Source organism: Anarhichas minor, unplaced genomic scaffold (genome assembly GCF_050575085.1).
Source record: "Anarhichas minor isolate MPS153535 unplaced genomic scaffold, ASM5057508v1 ptg000027l, whole genome shotgun sequence".
NCBI lineage: Eukaryota > Metazoa > Chordata > Actinopteri > Perciformes > Anarhichadidae > Anarhichas > Anarhichas minor.
Window position 1 is genome coordinate 13,284,049 of NW_027466473.1, and position 19,762 is coordinate 13,303,810.

A 19,762-nucleotide genomic window follows, 5' to 3' on the forward strand; every position below is an offset into this window, starting at 1 on the left:
GATCAAACGCGGTGACTGGTGGAAATAATTAGTTAATCGGCAGTCCGACAGTCAAAATGTACTTGATCCTCGTAAATTAACAACAAAGAAAGCGCACAAGCGTTGGCTTCAACTTGCCCTCGAGTTGAGCAGCATTTTAAATACTCACATTTGCCCAGGGCCATCAATTCCTGTTCAGCCTACTGATATATCTCACCACACCTCAGGAGATTTCCGCTATCATGCTGATTGCCTTGGGCAACGTGTAAAGGTAGCGGGATACACCCTTGCAATACACAGAGACACAGCCAATGGATTAAGGTGCTGCTAAAAGACCTGTAAAATTACCTGATTTCAGTCGGATGCATGCATGGCGCCACACACACACACACCTTGTAGAAGAAAGACACAGCTGAGTGCTGAACCCATCACAGTCTTTGTGTGATCCTCTTTTCCACTAGTTGCACACACGCCAAGCCTCCCAACGTTTGTACAGCGACTGTCACACATCTGTCAGGATAAACTAAAAGGTATTGAAACATGCTGAGGTGGAGCAAGATATTTGTATTTTCTCAAGCATCGCAATCTATCTAGAGAGGTATTCCTGTCGGATGGATGGTGCGTGGGCTCCTATTACTACGAAAGTATTGCTGGTGGTCTATTTTAGCAGAGAGGGTGTTGCAGCGCTTCACATGCTACATGCTTTGTAAAAAGGAAATCGCTGCCAACTGAATGAATAGGAGATTTTGCGATTACCTCCTCTGTTTCTCGAAAGTTTTTCATGGTTCGAGAGATCAGCGGGTTTGTTGGTTGCCAGTTGTACTGGGAGATGGGGACTCGGATATACAAAGGAGTACAGAAGGCAGATGGAGACGTAACGGTGAGGGAAGGGCCACACCGCCAGCAGCAGAATAAATGTACTGAGCAGCAGGCGGCATCGCCTCACTGTGAAACACTTCCTTTGATTTGGGATGTGAAGTCTCAGACACTGATACACACAGTTGAAACTCAAGAAAAGTCAAGACAGCCCTGATTTTTTTAAGACTGAAGCAAAGAGCTTTGTCTCAAATTTGTTTGGAATAAAAAGATTCACTAAGTAAATATATATATTAAAAAGGTATCTGGTGGTGATGTTTCTAATCTAAATGACCTGGCTTTACGTGCTAAGTTTTGTTTTCATTTTAATCTAAGAAACATTTGTTGTTGTGGCACTAAATTTTGCTGATGTACAGAGATATTTCTTTATGTCTTACTAAACTCTCAAGCTGACTCAAACAGAACGTGCATGCCAGTCCTGTGGTCTCAAAAAGTCAGAATCAGATCAAAAATGGTGGATTTATGCAGTGTAGTGTAGTTTTTTTGCTGAAAGTGAGAGAATTTAGATGACGTGCAGCACATGTTCACTTGCAGTACAGAACATATATGGTTACATGCCATTTGAATCAAACCTTTTATGGTTATAAAATATAGATATAGCTGTCGCATCAAAAGTTTTTCTCTGCAGATTTCTCAGAGTGTCCTGATCCTTGAAATTGTCTCTGCAGAAACTATGATTCCTAATTGGTTCTAAAAAACCTTGTGTGTTGTATTGAGTTTTTTTTTTTTTTCAGGAAAGCCTTTGAAAGAGGGTTTAAAGTGAATTTAGCTCATTGAAGATGATTTCAAAGCTGTATTTTCTGTATGGTCAGCACATGTGAGAGGTCTTTTATCCTTCCCAAAGGCTGGAGGAACGAGACCGTCTGCAGCCATCTGACTCAAATCCTTATTGTCTTTGCACAGCTCCTTCAGTGGGAGGTCACACAGAAGGACTGGTACACACACACACACACACACACACACACACACACACACACACACACACACACACACACACACACACAAACATGCACACACAAACACAGGCACACTAAGATCTCAGGCAGCTTATGCTGCATTTACTATCAGGGAACTGGGATGAAAGTGAAGGTTGCAGTGAAGTTGGGATTGAAAAGTTTTGTGTGTGTGTGTGTGTGTGTGTGTGTGTGTGTGTGTGTGGGATTTTGTAATTGCAACCGCTAAGTGAAGCCTGAACTTGGCCGACAGGCTTTTTGGAGGATACATGAGCTCTGATCATATTAGCTGCCTCCTCACCTCAGCATGTTGTAGCTATGTCTGCCAAGCCAGAAAGTGTTAAACTTTTCACCTCTGCTGTCTTTTAGCACCATGTCGGCATACAATGTTAGAGCTTTATTCTAACAGAGAGCTGAACCTGTGTACTTGTGGAAGGGGGGGTTTCATCTCCACCTTTTTATGATGATATTTTATTGATCGCAATAGGGAAATACTATTTTATATGTTATCAGATTGTCAGTGCAGGATTAATAACAGAGGATCACCACTTTTATTGCACAATAAGGTTTGAACGACTATGCTGCCGTTTATGACCTCGACAATGGCGGAGGTGAAGTGCTCTGCCGTGTGTGCTTTTAACTGCCTTACTGCTCCAGCATTTCAGAAGCATCAATGACTGGAAAGAACAAACAGCTTTTAAATTGTCCTCAATAGAACTGAATGAGATTTCTTTTCTGACAACCTACACATTACGTTTGCGCAAACAGTCCTCCACCTCTGCATTTCCTTCTGCCAGTAAAAACGCACACACACTCAGGAACTTAGTTTAGCACTCACAGGAATGCCATGCATACTTAGTCATTGTTTATCCCTATACAAAAGTAGAAAAAAGAGACAACGATCCACTTCTTTTATTCAAGTTTTACAATGCTATCTCATTATTTCCTTTCATTATTGCAGGGCTCAATCCTTTACGCCTGCAGGTGGGTAAATTAGCCACACAAAGCAGCATCCTTCCTGTCCGCTTGTTGAAGTGGCAGCTATTGAGTAGCTCCATTAGCCTAGCACTAACGTGGTCATTTGCAACACTGATTGGCTGTTCACAAGCGAGAACAAAATGCTGTTTAACAAAGGGAAATTTGAATTTAATTGGAGAGCACATGAAAAGATCGACTGTTAGATATAGAAAGGTGTCATTTTGTATGGTTCTTTTTTTAACAATCTGTAAATGTTCTGCAGCAGATGTGTTGGGAACATTTTGAGGGCACATAGAACATAATTAAAACATTTCATCTTCATTAGTTTTACAGTAGTTGCCCCCACAGAATATTGAACTCAGCATTTGGTAGTTAAATGAGCCCAGACACACCCCGGCACATACAGTATTCCAACAGAGACAGTGTGTTCACACTTGCATAGGGGACGTCATAGGGTTATTGAAGAAGAAACACATTTAGTCAGTTCAGGTAGGTATGAGAGACTTTAAAAAATATATATTAAATATCAACAAACAAAAAAATAGAATGAAAAAACATTTACAATCAGGAGTAACGAAATGTATTTATGTGTTTATGTATTTCGTCCAGGTGGGAACAAGCTCAAGGGACAGCAGTTCCGTCTGGACTGGGCCTGGATCTCTCTGGAGAAAGAGTACTACGTGGTGGACGAGGAGGACAAGTTCCTGGAGGTGGTGCTCAGGCGGAGAGGCTACCTGGGAGAGACGTCTTTCATTGGTTAGTCTTTCTGTCTCTCTCACTCTCTTATTCTCTGATCCAAGAGGACATGACTTGTGTCATTAGCCAGGCCAGCGGGTTGGCTCCGGGTCAGTCTGTCAATTCGTCCACCACTTTGGTCCAGACTGAAAAATACATATAATTATCAAGAACTGCTGGATGGACATTTGGTACATATATTCATGGTCCCCAGATGATAAATCCTAAATACTTTTGGTGATCCCCATGACTTTATCTCCTGCAAAACCATAAGGTTGACATTTTACATTTTGAGTGAGATGTCTCAACAACAATTGGATGGATTGCCATTAAGTCTGTTAAACACAATTGTTATGACTTTGTTGATGCCCTGAGTTTTCATCCAGCGCCATCATCACGTCAAAGTTTTAAATAGTCTGGGTTTTGGTTTTTGGACCAGATACTAATGACTAAACCAATGACATTCCCATCAGCCTCAGCTGTACATTATCTGTTTCTCTAATTTGCAATTGTTAGCATGCTGATGTTAGTATTTAGCTCAAAGCACTGTTGTGCCTGAATACAGCCTCACAGAGCTGTTAGCGTGACTGAAGCCTCTTAGTCCTGTTTCTTTCTGTCAGATTGACAATCTACCACGATTTCCTTTTCTGAAGCATTCATTTAAACTTGTCTTAATTTACATCAGGCTAATCTTCATATAAGTTTGTGTCTGTTCTACGTTCCTCTCTCTGTGTGTAACAACCATAAAAGAAAAAAGTGCGCAGAAAATAATGTCAAAACGCTCTGAAATTCAGGAAATAACACACAACCTGAACCTTATTTTTCTACTTTTTTCACTTGTATGATGGTATGATGGTGGATAGTGTACAACATTTTGGCATTTGCGGTCATATGTCAAAATTCACCTCATCATCCACCCTGAGTTCTACTCTCCAATACACACATACAGACCAAACATAATCCCTGACAGTTGAAGCCAAAAAGCAATCGCAACATTTCCTTTCAACACACACTGTAACCAGATTTATCCTCTAAGCCAAAGTCATTTAGTTTGGCCTTGAGCTATTTTAAGGTTTGCAATAATAATGTTGTGTTATGAGCTCGAGGAGGCGAGATGGGATAGATGTAAGGTCAGTGTGATGCCCTGTAACCTTTTTTTTTACCAACTCATACAAGACAACAATGTCAAGAAGAGTATTTTTGAGTGTTTCAACACACTTATTTCTTTGATTTTCAAAGTTCAGCTTTATTTCACCAAGCTGGGCAAGTAGTTTGTGAGGGGGTGAGAAATCCATCAACATGACACTGTGTCAAGAAGTAATACAAATGCTTTGCATGGAGTCGGTGGATACAATGAAATCCACAAAGAAAACTCTGAGAGCATGAATACTGGTGAGGATACTGAAGTTAGATCAAGTCATTGATGAAGTAACATCATTAGTGTCACGATTAACAGAATTGTCACCCCATCATCTCCTTCTTTCCACGTAAAGAAAAGCTGTAGATATGAAGGCATGTTGATCAGTTTATATATAGCTCAGCGGTCCACCGCCTTACATCTATAATGGCATGGTATTATTTTCTCCCATTCACACCAGCTAGTTGTAGTCTTCGCAACTGCGTTTTGCAGTGTGTAGCCTGATTTATGACAATAGACGGGAGGCAAAGCAAGCCTCAGTCTTTGTCAAGCTGCTTTGTGTAGGTGGGTTTGATGTGTCAGGGCCCTGAACAGCTGTGTAAAAGAAAGAGTGGGATGGAGATGGCATGAAGACCTTTCGTCTGCATGGTACGGCACGGCTCTACTCACCTCGACTTGTTCTTTTTGGGTTTTCCATTAGCAAAGGTTGTGGATAAAGGGCTACCTGGTACCTGATAGGCCTACTTTTTTTGCTACCACCTCAGTCGAGGTTCCAATCGAGCTGAGCCAAGAAGGTGGAGTTAAAACACTGCAGACCAGTGACTGGTCAGAAAGGAATGTCACTAGTGCAACAGGAGACATCCCACACAAACCCACCAGTTTAAAATTGGCCAAGCTAACGTCAATAGAGGCCGCAATTTTTTTTTATTCACTTGACCCAGATTCCAAAAAATGGCAGCCCCTAGAACTACGCCACATACATGCAAGTGACGAACTGCAGACGTTCCTCTTTTTGGTCGCCGATGAAAGGGTTCAGCGAGTGTCACGTTGAAGATGATGCACTGCAGTTTCACGCAGCGTCGCTACGCCGTTCAGCTTCAAATCCTGCCGACACCGAGGGGGTACAATCTGCAGTGGAAAAGGAAATGATACCAAAAGGGATTTGAGTCAAGTTGAGTCAAATCGAACCATGCATTGGAAATGAGGCATTAGTGAACTGTTGAGTTTGTGAAACATGCTCATAAATTTCAGATCATCATCAGATTTTTTTTCAGATTATCATCAATCCGTGGGGGGTTGCTTTTCTGCTTTTGGTTTCGTATGAACGCCGTCTCTTAGCCTTTTAGCTGTATTAGGCTGTAAAATGAGACGTATCACAGGATTGTCAGAAGATTGACAACAATCATCAGCAAACTTAAAAATAAGGTGAGCATTATGCCGGCTGCAGCACTCATCGTCATCGTACAAAACACAGAGTGGGCAGAGAACACACTTCTGGCTCTCTGTGCTGCTAAAATGTCAAATCAAGCCAGCTACACAAAGATCAATGCCAGCAGTTTTTTAATACACCTTTTGACCAGCTGGATGGAGGTGATTTAATCTAAGACATAAGCACAAAAACATGCTGGGCTGTTGTTTCTGAGTGTTTGCGTGGATTCCCAGGTTAAAAGGATGAGGATGACTTTGTCCCTGAACGCTCCTCTTATCCCAGACTTTGTCATGCTGCAGCTCGTTCAGTCTGGGAGAAGCAGCAGCTGTAAGCAGCTTTAACTCTCATCATCACTCTGATCCCTTTTAATCGTCAGGTCAGGTGTTAGCATCACAGTGTAGCAGTTTATGTAAGTTTTAATACTTATCTACCTGTGTATGTGCTGGTGTGTGTGTGTTTGTGCATGTGTGTATATGTGACTCCTCTTGGGAAGGTTTTGAGTGTATCTCTTGGGCACACATGAAAGCTTTCATTCTGACTCTCATCTCTTTGCACAGTTGGTGTGTGAGCACCTGGTTATCTCTGACCACACACACACAACACATGCACACACATTCGCTTTCAAGACCTCCTTTTGAATGAACGACGAGCATGGTATGGAGACGTGGTGCTAAAATGCATCAATGTGATTTCCTTCTCGGCCGACGTAGCAACAACATGTTGAGCTGAGGCTTTTTTTTTTGCATAAGTGCTTCACTTGAAGGAAGATTAAAGAGAGGGAATATTTAAAAGTGGATCTTACCCCACAGCACCAAACCAAAGTCACCCTGACTCTAGTGTTTTTAAATATAATGTGTATGTTTTCTTGCATGCATGCACCTCTATGTATTTTTTGCGTGGATCTGTTCAGGCACTGATGATGAAATACGGTCTAGTTTAGGGCAACACAAAATGAGAAGCAGAAAGTGATCGAAGCCTAATAACTTTCATAGATTTCAATTTGCTGGGCTGGTGAACAGACGAACGGAGCGAATGAACCGATAACAGAGTGGCGACATACTCGAGTTGGACAAAATAGCAGGAACACCATTCAACGCAATACGATGCTGCCACAGTAATACTACCTTGGGTTGATGTTTGGTGTCAATTGAAGTCATTATTAGGCTGTAGTTTGTGTCGTTGCTAAGCAAATATCTCATTGAGAGTTAGTGTTGTTGAGGCTATGCTTGCTTGTTTGGCTGAAGTCTTAATGATTTTTGAGTTTTCTCCTCGCCTAAGTTGCCCCATTTTGCCTTTATATCGTTGAATGTCAGTTAACTATCAAAACTGACACAAACTGCTGTGCTGATGGTACTGAAGTTGTAATATGTCTCATTTTTGTCATTGCCTTTGTAATTTGGATTGGAATGTAATGGGCTAAACAACAGAAACACATTTTGACTCTGGACGTTAACTTTTAACAGAATCAACGCTGCAAAGGCAACTTAAAAAACATATTTATATTCATTGTCATGAGACACACACGTTCATATGTCATCACTGTAAAATGCCAAAAAACATCCAGTCCATTGGATTCAAAATTAAATTATAACTATGAGGCTAAATTGTCAACTTTTTCACCCACATCAGATGAACAGCATAGAAACTACAACCCTGTTTAACTCCAATTTGTGGGAAGATAGTAGAACAATCACATTTAGTATTTTGTCGCAAATCCTTGGCAGTCAATGACTGTCTGAAGTCTACGACACGCAGACATCAACAGGGACTTGGTGTCCTGCTTGGTGAACCCCTGCCAGGCCTAAGCTGCTGCAATTTTCACCTCTTGCTAGTTTTGGGGATTTTCTGTCTTCAGTCTGGTCTTCAGCAGTAAACAAAAATCACTTTTATTGAGATCAGGTGATTGATTTGGCCAGTTAGAACAAGTGTGTGTGAAGTGAGCTAATTGCAGTTATGGGTGGGTAGTAGAAAAGATCACCACAAAACCAGAGCTGTTCATGAAGAGATAATTAGTGACATAAAGCAGCCATGTAAATATAAAAAGAACAGAAAATTAAAAATATGAATTGCTAGCACAAGTAGACACTGCATGATGTCGTTGTGTATATATTACATTAGATTAGCCATGCCGTGTGTCAGGGATTGAAAGCGGGGAGTTGTACAGCCAGCGATGGTGTCAGAAGATTGATGCAGTTGCAAGGGTTACCTGATGAAACCTGCTGTTGTGCAAGCCAACCAACGGTGGGGGAGAGCTGCTGCACATGCTCCATCACTACGGGACGTACAGGTGGTGAAGATCAGGGAAGGAGGAAAGCAAAGACAAGATGAAGGATCAAAGATGCCCCCGCAAAGCAGAGCTCAGACAGAACGGGGCTGAACAAGAGCATCGGGATCAGATTGGATTCTTCTAACACTGTTTTTAATCTTATGGCTCACTTTGTCACTTCTTATAAAAAAAACAGAAAAACAACTAAAGCATCAACTTTCAGCTTAGTTCTTCATGGGTGTTTGCTCTCTTCCCTACCTGCTGTGTCTGGTCTTGAATTGAGTTCTGTCACATTTCCCTGTCTCCTGTGACACAGTCCTACTGACTTGTCCACCCACTTAACCTTTCTTACCTTCTGTTCTTTTCATCCATAATCTCTCCTCACCTCATTGCACCACAGAGAGTGTTTGGTCCTTTTGCTTCTAACCTGCTTTTCCTCATCAAATGTATTTTCTTCCTCCCCCCCCCCTCACTGCGTTATAGCCCTGGGTCTATGCCACAGGCTGTCTTATACTCTTCCTCCACCTACTCTTCCTTTGTTAATCGTCTTATATCTACCTTCTCTAGCGCAGCGCGCATTCGCTTTCTGTTCTTGCTCTGTTTTCTATTTTCCCACAGCTTCTGTGGTTGTTACCTATTGCAGTGTGTCTCCGCTGGTTCTTCTCCATCTTTGTCTTTGTTTTCTTGCTCTGTTCCCATCATAAAACCCTCCACCCTCAAAGCCCTCATCCTCTGATCCTCTTTCCTCCCCTGTTCTTTCCTTTCCTCTTTTCGTCCTATCTTCTTTCCTTTATAAGTAATATGAGGAACCCCGTGTGGGAACATGATGGAATTGAATTCTCATTCTTCTTTTTTTATTTTTCACATAAGTCAAAGCTCACTCCTTGAAGTCTGTCCTATTCTGGTCTGTCCTTGCTCTGAGACATACATGTAGGATTGTTAACAGGGCGTAATCGTATAATGAGCATGAAGGTACCTGCAATCGTATTCTTCATAATGACTTTTTTAAATTCACATTCAGCCAAACTCAGCTTTTTTGCAGTATTTGCTTCCAATAGTGAAACAAACTCAATGCAGAGCAAAAGAAAGGAAAGTTTGCAGATATAAACAGAGATTGTTCGTGTTTGTGAGCAACTCCTTGTGTGTGTGTGTGTGTGTGTGTTATTGAGACACAACACACGCTGACTGTAGCTCTGAGGAACAGCACCAAAGAGATCAAAAGCCCTCTGGTGGGTATATCTCCACCTGCTGAGAAGGAACCCCAGTGCGACATCAGGCAACGCTTATCTCTCCCCTACGGGGAGGCCAGCAAGGGTGGCTCAATGTGGCGCCACCCTTTTGAGATCAACACTGCCTCTCTTTTTTTTTGTGTGTGTGTGTGTGTGTGTGTGTTATTTGATGTGGAGCAACTGATCTTGAAGATAGAAAGATGAGATAGATAATAATCATCTGTTATGAGGACACTTTGTTGAGTCATCTGTAATTGCCTTTCTATATAGTAATCTTCGTTGTTAGTGGCGGAGTTACACTTGTTGCTGCACAAGACGAGTTGGCCACCACAAGTGGTCCATACACGCGTCATGCTGATTGTAATTCTGGGTTCTGTATTAAACAAATGAATGCCGTTGTCACCGAATCAACCATCACTGAAAATCAAAAAGTTGATATTAATGGTTTATAGGTTGGAACGTTACAATATTGAATTTATTTGAATGGACTTAGCGTAGAACTGCAGAGACTCCATGTAAAGTTAGAAAGTTGTATCTCTGGAATGCTACAGTTTAGAAACCCACTATGAATTGCCTCTACTCCGTCACCGCTGTGGCTTTCAAACAAGGACTCTGGTGCGATTGTGTCCCTTTCCAAAGTTTTGTAATCCAGCATGGAACAAGTGCAATGTTTCTTGGTTAGTACGTCTCTCTTGTCCACTGCCAGATATCTAAACATTTCTCCACAGATCGCCATGAAATATGCTGTCGGTGGTCATGCTATTGCTCTATCCTTTCAGTTACCCGGCTGACCTTTTCTCTAGCACCACAAGCAAGCTAAAAAGTACATCTCTGCAAGAGAAATCCCAAAACACATACGTATGTTTCCCAGAGGATGAATTATTTGAATCAAAACTTGCATGTGTAGCAAAACTTCTACCTTTTTATTTCAGTTTAAGGTCAGGTGAGAAACATGACTTGGGTTTAAGCTTAGTCATGTACTGTATCAGTGGCATTTTGACTCTACTCTTTGATGGTCCATAATGTTAAATGGAATAAGTTTTGATTCAAAATGCAGCTGTGCTTATTTATTTATTGGTTTATTTGATAAGGGACAGTGCACATTAATAAAAACATTTCTGTAAATGCGCCAGAGTTAGCCAAAAGGCTATTTTTCACCTGTAGTCCCAAGAGGCAGATGTTACTAAATAAACCTAAAAACAGAATATAAGATTGAATTTGTTTTTGATCAAGCTGTACGAAACTTGACCCAGCTCACGCTAATACAAGAGGAGCACCCAGGAAGTGAACCAGTGAATCACGAGTTGGCCTGATTGAACTTACAAGTCGTGTCTTGGTTATCCCAGAAAGACTTTCAACAGCCCCCAGAGGAGTAGATTGGTGGTGCATTAGTGCAACAGCGGTGATCAATAGCAGCATCATCAGCTTTCCCTGTTGAGAAAAAGCAGAGAAGCAAAGCAATTTGAGCGATAACAATGCCTCTCCAAAAATGATATGTAAAGAGCTGCTGTGTACAGACCAGGTAAGATGTGAGCTATAGCGCTTCATTTCATTATGGTTGTCTCTGGTGACCATCAGGGAAAAACGTGGGTTTCGCTGCACAATGAAATTGGTCCAAAACAGTGAGAGTGAAAGTATTTGCTGGACTATTGATGTTTTGGTGGATGGTATAAAAATGTACATGTGGTAAAACCCCCCGCCCATACACTCCGTTTACTCTGCAGTATATTCAGTCAGTTACTCTTGGCAAAAAAAAAAAAAAATGAACCCAGAAAAGCAAGGCTTAACACCACAAACCATTCATAGCAATATTTAGGCTTTCAGTCCCATTTTTCGATAATTGAGTTGGGGGTTTGTGAATGCATATAATTACTGAAAGTCCTCACAGTTACAGAAACATGAATCAGTGTGACTGTGTTAAAGTGTGTACTCCTGTGTGTATGATTATTCTCAGCTTAGATTTTGCATACAATGCTCACAGCACAGATCTCACTGTGTGTATGATCTCATGTATCCAGTCTCATCTGTGTTTGTCACCTTTTTTCTTTGTGTCTGAAAAAGAATCCTTTTTTTAATTTACTGGCACGTGCATCAACATGTCGTTGCTCTGCTCACCTTGTTCTCATGAGACTCTTTGAATGTAGACAAAGGAACATGAAGGGCATATTTCCAAATGTAATACATAATTGTATGTATTATGGCACCTTGGTTTCCTTGATGTGCATTTGATGTGAAACTCAGTAGTACAAGTAATCTGTGCTACTTTGAAGACGGTGTATTGATGAGCATGAATGTGAGATGGATCGTTGTGAAGTGAATTTACATTAAAACCCTATTATAAATGAAATAAGAGACATTTGAAGAGAGAAGGAGACACATACACACACACACACTTGCATGAATACCTAACCCTCGGGAAAAGATCACGGTAGCTAATCCATCTCGGCAAGGTGGAAGATGCTTATTTAAACGCTTCAGTCACAAATTCATTTCACACATTCCTGAGGCTCTGTAAGTGATCAGTGAAGAAAAATAGCACGCTCTTTTCTCACACCCCTCTCTGAACAACATTAAAGGGTGTGAATATTTAATCTGTTTTTCATCTGCTTCTCTCTCCCTCCTGTCACCCTTTAATGGTCGATTTCTTTGTTTTATCTTTACTTCTTCCTGTCTGTCTTATTTGTTTTACTCATCTGACCTCCTCCCCTTTCCTTTTCCTTTTTTACATCAATCACTTTCTCTCTCCTTCAGGCATTGGCACCCAGGATGGTGGCGCGAAGAAGGATGAGGATTTCAAGGGCAAGTCCCAGAGGCAGGTCCAGTTCAACCCGGGACAGACCAGAGCCACGTGGCGGGTTCGGATACTGGCTGATGGGAAGTACGAGCAGGCGGAGACCTTCCAGATTCTGCTATCGGAGCCGGTGATGGGGGTGATGGAGTTCCCTGACACAGCAACAGTTGAGATCCTGGATCCTAGTGATGGTCAGTCCTTATATCCTGCACTCAGCACACTCATATATAGTTTTAGGCTTAGACCATTGTATATTCTTTGGCAGGGAAAATATATTGGAGGTTATTTTTCTCGACATTTCAATCACAATAGACTGTAAAAGCTGAAATGTATTCATTCATTTTGCACATTTAGTCTGAATACTCTCCTTTCTATACTGGCAGTAACACTTTCTAGCTACTGAATACAGATGCAGAATATTAGGTGTTGGCAACATCCCTCTATAACAGAGATGCCAAGTTTTTTTATGGGGTTCATATATGAAACTTAAAAAGATTATAAAGAATTATATTGCATAAAAAACAATATTGATTTAATCTGTATTTTCCTTAATATATATATATATATGTCTTTATTCAGTTTAGTATCCCTATTCCATGGGATATCCATTACTAAAAATTTGAATAAAACTTCCTCGATGACGGTATGGAGTATTCATAGAATATCCAAAGCAGAGGTGTTTGCCTTATGCATCTGAACAGGCCAATACAACAGACACAGTGAAGTTTCGGACAGTTATTATGCACGCCACACAAGTATTCTTGTTACAAAGCACAACCCTGTACCGTATATATCACATTTGTTGTGTGACGCATCAGTCAAAACTTGGCACACACAGAATGAAGAATTGTCAACATAAGCACTGTCTGCTGTAGATATAGAGTCATGTCGAATCTCTCCACAGGGAATGAGGAGGCACATGACATCCAGTGGGGATTTGTTGGAGGGAAAATGATTGTGCTGTGTTTTTTCACTCAACGGAAATACTGAGTAGAATGCTTATTCCTAAAACACACAATGATACAAATAAGCAGTATGATTAGAGCTTATTTATTTGTCCATTGCCATCAGGCCAAACCAATGGTTGCCGGCCAAATTTGAAATTGCTGTTTTGCGATGGTCAACTTTGGTCAAACCCTAATGAGAAAAAGTGTCTCTCTATATAGAAAGGCAATTACAGATGACTCAACAAAGTGTCCTCATAACAGATGATTATTATCTATCTCATCTTTCTATCTTCAAGATCAGTTGCTCCACATCAAATAACACACACACACACACACACACACACACACACACACACACACACACACAGACACACACAGACACACACACACACACACACACACATAAACACACAAAACTTCAGTCTGTCGCTTTTTCACTTAAATTGGTTGTAATCTGCAATTTTCACTGCAATTTGTATCTTAGCCTGCAAACTGAAATGCTAATGGGATATTGGATAGTGTGACAAACACACTCTGGCTACTCTGCTCCATCAAAGTCAGATTTACTATTCTGCCGCTTTACAGTCGGTTGTATGTACGCCTCTGCTCAGTGCAACTTTTAAGTAATTATAGATGTGCAACAAAGACGGAAACACTGAGGCTTCCATTACAGTGTCGCACAACAGCTGCTGTCATCATTCTCTCTCTCTCTCATTTGTCTTCTTGTTCCCTCACTCACATTCTTCCTCCTCAATCCATCCTCCCCTGTGGGTTAATTATGTTGTGTGTGGAGGGCAGGGGCTGGTTTGTTTTCTGTCATCTCCGGGGATTGTCTAATGTGACAGAGATGTGCCACTCTGTACTCTAATGGGCCAGTGAACCTCCAGCTATGCCTGTGGCATTAGCTGTACTCCAGCTTCTTTCTCTAATGATGAAAACTGGCTTTGTCGTGTCTTCTGGTTAGCTCGTGACCCCCCCCCCCCCCCCCCCCCCCCCCAGAGGATATGTCAGCTAGGCTAATAGCTTTAGAGTAGGCGAGAAGATCGCTAAGCTTTAACCAAAAGTGTTCCAAAATTAAGGAGACCTTAACAAGCTGAGTTTGTTCTTACAGCACGGACAGTCTCTGTTTCTCTGCATGAAGGCAAGAGCTTTTTGTTTTTGCTAGTTTCTTTTTGTTTTAGTTGTAAGAATGCGTACCCTTCGCCACCCTCCTATATTCGCCTGTTGCCACTTTGATTAATAATTGTCCTCTAGTGCGGTTGCCTGTGGTGCACCCGCTTCCAGTGCTGCAGCAGACACAAATCGTTTTAATTACAGGGTGCGATAGCCTTCATCCTGCAAAACTTTGGGACTTTCTTCATATATAATCCAGTGCTGACTGAAGATGAATGTGGCAGCCTGCTGTTTGCTGCAAGCAATACCAGCATCTTGCTACATATCTTTCTTGCTTCCTCTATATAGCAGGGCTGCCATATATCAGTAGAGCTGGTACTCCACTGCATTTCACACCAAGGTCATTCCACTAAATGATGAAAAATTGTTTTCTGCTTTGTAATTATTTTTTTTTTGTCTGAGATGGCAAGGCCAGCTGTAGCCAAGCACATCCTTGTGTAATTATTAGAGCTTTGTCTCCGTTAGGATGTACAATCTCTTGACTAATACAGGACACATCAAGCGAGGGACTGCATTGTGAGTTTGCTGCTATGAACAGTGTCATGGTGTTGTGCAGTGTTTAGTCACGTAGTGCTATCAACTGTAGGTCTCAAAAGGCTGTTTTGTGACGCATTTACAGTTACATTTTAGGCGTTAAGCTTATGGGCATACACAGTCTTAAAAACTGGTGGAGAGTAAAATGTGCAAAACAATAAATCAGACCGTAGAAACAAAGAAAATATCCATGCACCAATAGAATATTCATGAAATGATCAATAATGGAGAAGTTCTAGGTGTAGGAATAAAAAACAAACAGATTATATTTTTTAAGATTTTGGCAAGACGATAGCAAGATCAGGTGCAGATGTTTATTATTTTAACATCCTCTGTAAAAGCATTTTTTTATTTTTTTTATTTCACCGCATGAATGTTTCTGAATGGCTGTTTGTTTTCCACCAGGAGGTGAACTTAACCCACTTGGCTGAAACTTAGCTTTTCTAATACTTTGGTGGTATTTAGAGGCACTAGAAGAGCGAAGTGGGAGGTGAACTGTGAAAGAACTGTGAGGAGAAGAGGTGTGCAGCGTGTGAAGAGAGAAGAAAGTCAGGGTAAAGCGGTGTGTGTGTGTGTGTGTGTGTGTGTGTGTGTAATAGGTAAACAGTGGACCCTAATCCCCTGCTATGCGTCCCTGTACCCCCCAGGGAGTGACAGATTGTGGGCAACGATAGAAAGGAGAAATGGAGGACAGGGGAGAAGATTGAGAGGAGAGCGAACGATTTGAGGAGAGTTACCATAAGAGAAGAGACATTTTTGGCTTCCTGCGGTGCGTAAGATTGTCTTATGTTGATGACTTCATCCCAAAGAGTCATCTCAGGTGTTGATCTCTTTTTAAGCTGGGTGTTGAAATAAACATCTACATTTCTTCTTTCGCTGATTTGTCACACTCCAGCCCTTCCCATTTTAATGCAAGTTTGTGTTATACAAGCAAACCAGCAAAGTGTCTTGAAGCTATACCATCATTCATTCACTCATTCATTCACACACTCGCAGAGAAAGGGGTAGGGGGAGTCACAAGAAGATCTGGGACGAGCTGAAGCTCCGTCCACTCTGCTCGTTTTTTTTTTATTGGTCCCTGTGCGTCTGTGGAAAAAAGCTCCAGCGTTTATTGTTTCTATAATGCCAGTAAGTTCTCTGCTTTGATAGATGATGCTTTCACTGGCTCTAAGTCTCTCTCTCAATCACCAACTCTTCTCGGCGATGGAGAGAGGAGTGGAGAACAAGAGAAAAAGAATAAAAACAGATGCTGACCCCTCTGTGTATAGAGGAGTCGATGTGTCAAAACTCCCAGCTGATTCCCCTCTGCGGGATGAACTGAGAGGCTTGCATGTGTAATTGTCTACTGTGACACACCAGGCAGTAAGAAAAACTTCCAGAGGGGTCTCTTTGAAGAGTGTACCTCTGGTTGCGTCAAACCGAAAACTGTGATGGAGAGTTATTTTTGAATATGAATAAGCACACTGCAGGACTACCACTTCAATAGATCTGAATAATAAAATGTCAGCTGCAGCTCACTAATGCAGAGCCAGAACAAAAGCCCGCATCAGTCCTTGATGGCCTAATGCACTGTGAATTTTGGCAGATTGTTATACATATCATTGCCCTTTTTTTTCCTCTGACTCCCTCTACTCGTTCTCTTTCCTCCTCCGAACAGAGTCGACTGTGTTCTTCCCTGAGCAGATCAGCACCGTGGAGGAAGATGTTGGAGAGCTTTTCATCCCGGTACACCGCAGTGGAGACATCAGCCAGGAGCTCATGGTGGTCTGCTACACGCAGCAGGGTATAGACTAGCCTTTTTTCACCTCATCTAACCCTTTTACCCTTGGTGTACCTCGCCTGCCTGCCGGCTTTCTGCTCAGACTCATGTTAGATGGTGAATGTTGTATTTCAGGCTCAATAGATATTTTTCCGACCACACGTTTAGTATTTACATAGATAATTATAGTGTTTGAGGTATAGCTGAAACAGTATTGAACGTATTTTATGTTACACAGATTATCATGCATAATCATAACAGCAACAGTAATATGTTAAATTTAATTTCTGTTTTGGTATACTGCTCACAGTAAAAACATCAATTTCAGAATGATAGTAGTTAGCAATCTTGTTCACATTTGCATCAGAAATGTCCCTTTTAAATTGCGTCTCCATAATATGTTATTGTGATGATAGTGTCCCTTTTGTATGATGGAGTGCACCTGTCGCTCTTTTTCCCATTTGACAGTGCCAATGAAATGTGTTTAAAACACAGCCAACACACTGGAAGTCACTCTGCATTTGCATTCTCACAAATGGAAAGTTGCAGCATAAGCCCATCTGTACTGTATGTAAATGAGCTGTTAGCCGGTGCTTTACAGTAGTTTATTCAAACTATTAACAGGCTTCCATATAACCTCGGAAACAGGACCACTCTCTTTGTGAGAATTCAAATTACTTTCAGTTACTTAGTTGCAGCCGGTGAGGTCGTCTGACAGTGTGTGGAAATACACAGATGTTTGCCTGTATGTTCTCCTCATGCAGTTAAATCCCTTGTCATTCATTTAGAGAAATGAAGGATAATGCATACACTAATTAGCCTAATGAAGGCACTTGTTGTCAAATGTCAAAATGCTACACCACAGGTTTCATTTTGAGAAAACCTGTGGGGTTAGTCTGTTCCCATTGTATTCTGACATTAAAGCGAAATACACTGACTGACATGCTTTCTGCAATTAAAGGTCGAACTTTCACAAGCTGTAATTGCCACAGCCTGAATGTTGAATGAAACTAAAAGGGAAAATCTATCTTATTACATTATTCATGGTTAACCCCTCTAAATGTCCTAAACTTCATCACACTACTTTATACATAAAATTCAGTGTAATATGACTTTGTATATAATAATAACTAGTTCAAACTATATGTTTAAGTTATGTAATCTTGAAATGTGAATTATTTTTCAATTTCTTTCGTTCTCCCCTTTTGCTGGTCCCTCTGAAGGTTCTGCCTCAGGGACGATTCCCACTACCGTTCTGTCTTACTCGGACTACATCTCCCGTCCGGAGGAGCATTTCAGCGTCCTTCGCTTCGACAAGGGTGAGAGGGAGAAGCACTGTCGCGTTGTGATTATCGACGACTCTCTGTACGAGGGAGAAGAGAGCTTCAACGTCACACTGTCGCTGCCTCTCGGGGGGCGTCTGGGAATGCACTACCCCACCACCAAAGTCAATATCCTGGAAGACATAGATGACGGTAAGGCATGCCGGTGCTGTTTCCCATGTTTCTATTTCCAGTGACGTGCAAGTAATAATAAGTGAGAAATGTCTCTGGTTAAACTTTTCCCTTTGAATGTGATGTACCCAAATCACATGCATGAGAGGTTGTGGTGAACTTTGCAAAAGGTGTTAAATGATTAAATGTATTTCTGCTTGGTGTGCGTATGTGTAGGGCTCTACGGTTATGCATACACACAGTATATAGATGGGACACAGATGGGCATTCATTTGACACATACAGGCGCTTGTAATCACAGTGTTCGGGTATCCACAGACGTTCTGGTGAATTGCCATCACAGAAGTTCACTCACTCGCTTGTTTACAGACTCACTGGCTGTTGAAGCATGTTGGAAACACTCTGGCGGAGGCTCTTCACGCAGTCATTTGGAATCAAACTCCTGTCTCGCTGTCATTCAGACAATTTTTTATTAAACTCGAGACTCACACAGGAGTCCAGTGGGACTATATTATGAAGACATTTCCGTGGTCTGATTTCATCCTGTTACAACATTGTATGGACAAAGTAGATTCCATCTTTTGACAGGCAGAGAAATGCGTAGAGGATTTATCTGGGGAGGGACACGCCTGCTGGGAAATACTTATTCCAATCGACGGGTATTCTCATCGTCATCTCACTATTATGCATTGATTTACTTTATAGACTTAGAAAGATTGAATGTCTCTGCGCAAGTTCTTTTGCTAAATGCTATGCTATAGATTTTAACAATACAAGTTGTACAAGTTGTTGTTTTTTTTTTTTTTTTTTTTTTTTTTCTAGACAAGAGAGTACTGGTTGCAATCTATAAAAATGGGTTTGAATTTACATGATCAAAGCCCTGTAAATAGGTTCAGGGATGTCTGTCCTGTCCTTACAGTCAGGCATCAAACTAGAGAGATGCAAATCATAAAGTGGAGTTATTAGGAAAACATATTAACAAAGGAATAAGATCCAATTGACCGACATCTAGTCTAACCGAGTGTAAACGATTTATTTTCGCTGGCTACAATGCTCTTCTCTTCATGTGTAAACATGGCTGTGTCCTAAATACATTTTTTCATCTTCCTAGTTGAGTCCCTTCTTAACTTGTTAAGTAGAAATTGAATTGATCATTTATCATATTATGTAGTGGGAAATTATTTCTTATATTTAGCTGTCATTCAAAATAACTACAAAGGACATAAGATAAATATTAAAGGTGCTAAATTACAAATTCAGAGAAAATCTATGATTTAGGGATTGCCTCCACACGACTCTCAACATGGCCACGGCTAAGCCAGCGTCTTGAAGCTAACAGTGCTAATGGTGCTAACAGTGCAAACACCTGCAACAGTTCACAGAGAAGCTGGGATTACTGGGTGACTTGATTCTCTCCTCAGGCCATTACACCACTATATCTTTATATTGCAAATAGTTGTTTGCTGCTATATTAATGCTCTCAATTTTGAATTTAGATCCTTTGATGAAATTATTTCATAG

At 41.1% G+C, this 19,762-nt stretch overlaps 1 protein-coding gene across 5 annotated transcripts in view; it reads left to right on the top strand.

Moving 5' to 3' along the window:
• The window catches only part of frem2a (FRAS1 related extracellular matrix 2a), a 51,682-nt gene that overhangs the window by 14,158 nt on the left and 17,762 nt on the right, over window positions 1-19,762 (top strand). For all 5 annotated transcript variants that reach the window (XM_076101913.1, XM_076101909.1, XM_076101910.1 and 2 more), the window contains exons 3-6: window positions 3,396-3,542; window positions 12,335-12,565; window positions 16,686-16,811; window positions 18,011-18,262. In XM_076101913.1, the coding sequence (XP_075958028.1) occupies window positions 3,396-3,542; window positions 12,335-12,565; window positions 16,686-16,811; window positions 18,011-18,262 (756 nt within the window). The remainder of the gene's footprint in view (window positions 1-3,395; window positions 3,543-12,334; window positions 12,566-16,685; window positions 16,812-18,010; window positions 18,263-19,762) is intronic.